A 371-nucleotide genomic window follows, 5' to 3' on the forward strand; every position below is an offset into this window, starting at 1 on the left:
GGATGCGGCCACGCTGGACCGCTGCGAGGGGGACAGAGACGGGCAGAAGGGAGGGGAGAGGGCAGACAGGAGATGGAGAGAGAGGAGAGGGGAGAAGGGATGAGGGGTGAGGAGGTGGGGGAGGAATGATGAAAATGGTAAGGGGAGTGTGAAGGAACATGGGGAGGGTAGAGAGGGGGAGAGAGGTGCCAGGAAGGAGGAGGAGGGATGGAATAGGGGGAAAGCGGATATCCAGAGAATCATGGGGGCAGGTAGGGAGAAATAAAGGGGAAAAGACAAAGTGATCAGAGGGTTACTCAGCCCCTCCCCTCTAAAAGCCCCCACACCTAGCCTTTCCCTAAAACCCCACCCCATGGGCACACAGCTTATTG

The 371-nt window shown here is 58.0% G+C and overlaps 1 protein-coding gene across 1 annotated transcript in view; it reads right to left on the minus strand.

Moving 5' to 3' along the window:
* Positions 1-371, minus strand: part of NR2F6 (nuclear receptor subfamily 2, group F, member 6) — a gene marked incomplete at its 5' end in the record, with an annotated part of 4,916 nt that overhangs the window by 2,055 nt on the left and 2,490 nt on the right. Inside the window, one exon of the mRNA XM_014538445.1 lies at positions 7-21. Coding sequence (XP_014393931.1) covers positions 7-21 — 15 coding nt within the window. The remainder of the gene's footprint in view (positions 1-6; positions 22-371) is intronic.

The sequence above is a fragment of the Myotis brandtii genome, unplaced genomic scaffold, assembly GCF_000412655.1.
Source record: "Myotis brandtii unplaced genomic scaffold, ASM41265v1 scaffold1040, whole genome shotgun sequence".
In the NCBI taxonomy this organism is placed as follows: domain Eukaryota; kingdom Metazoa; phylum Chordata; class Mammalia; order Chiroptera; family Vespertilionidae; genus Myotis; species Myotis brandtii.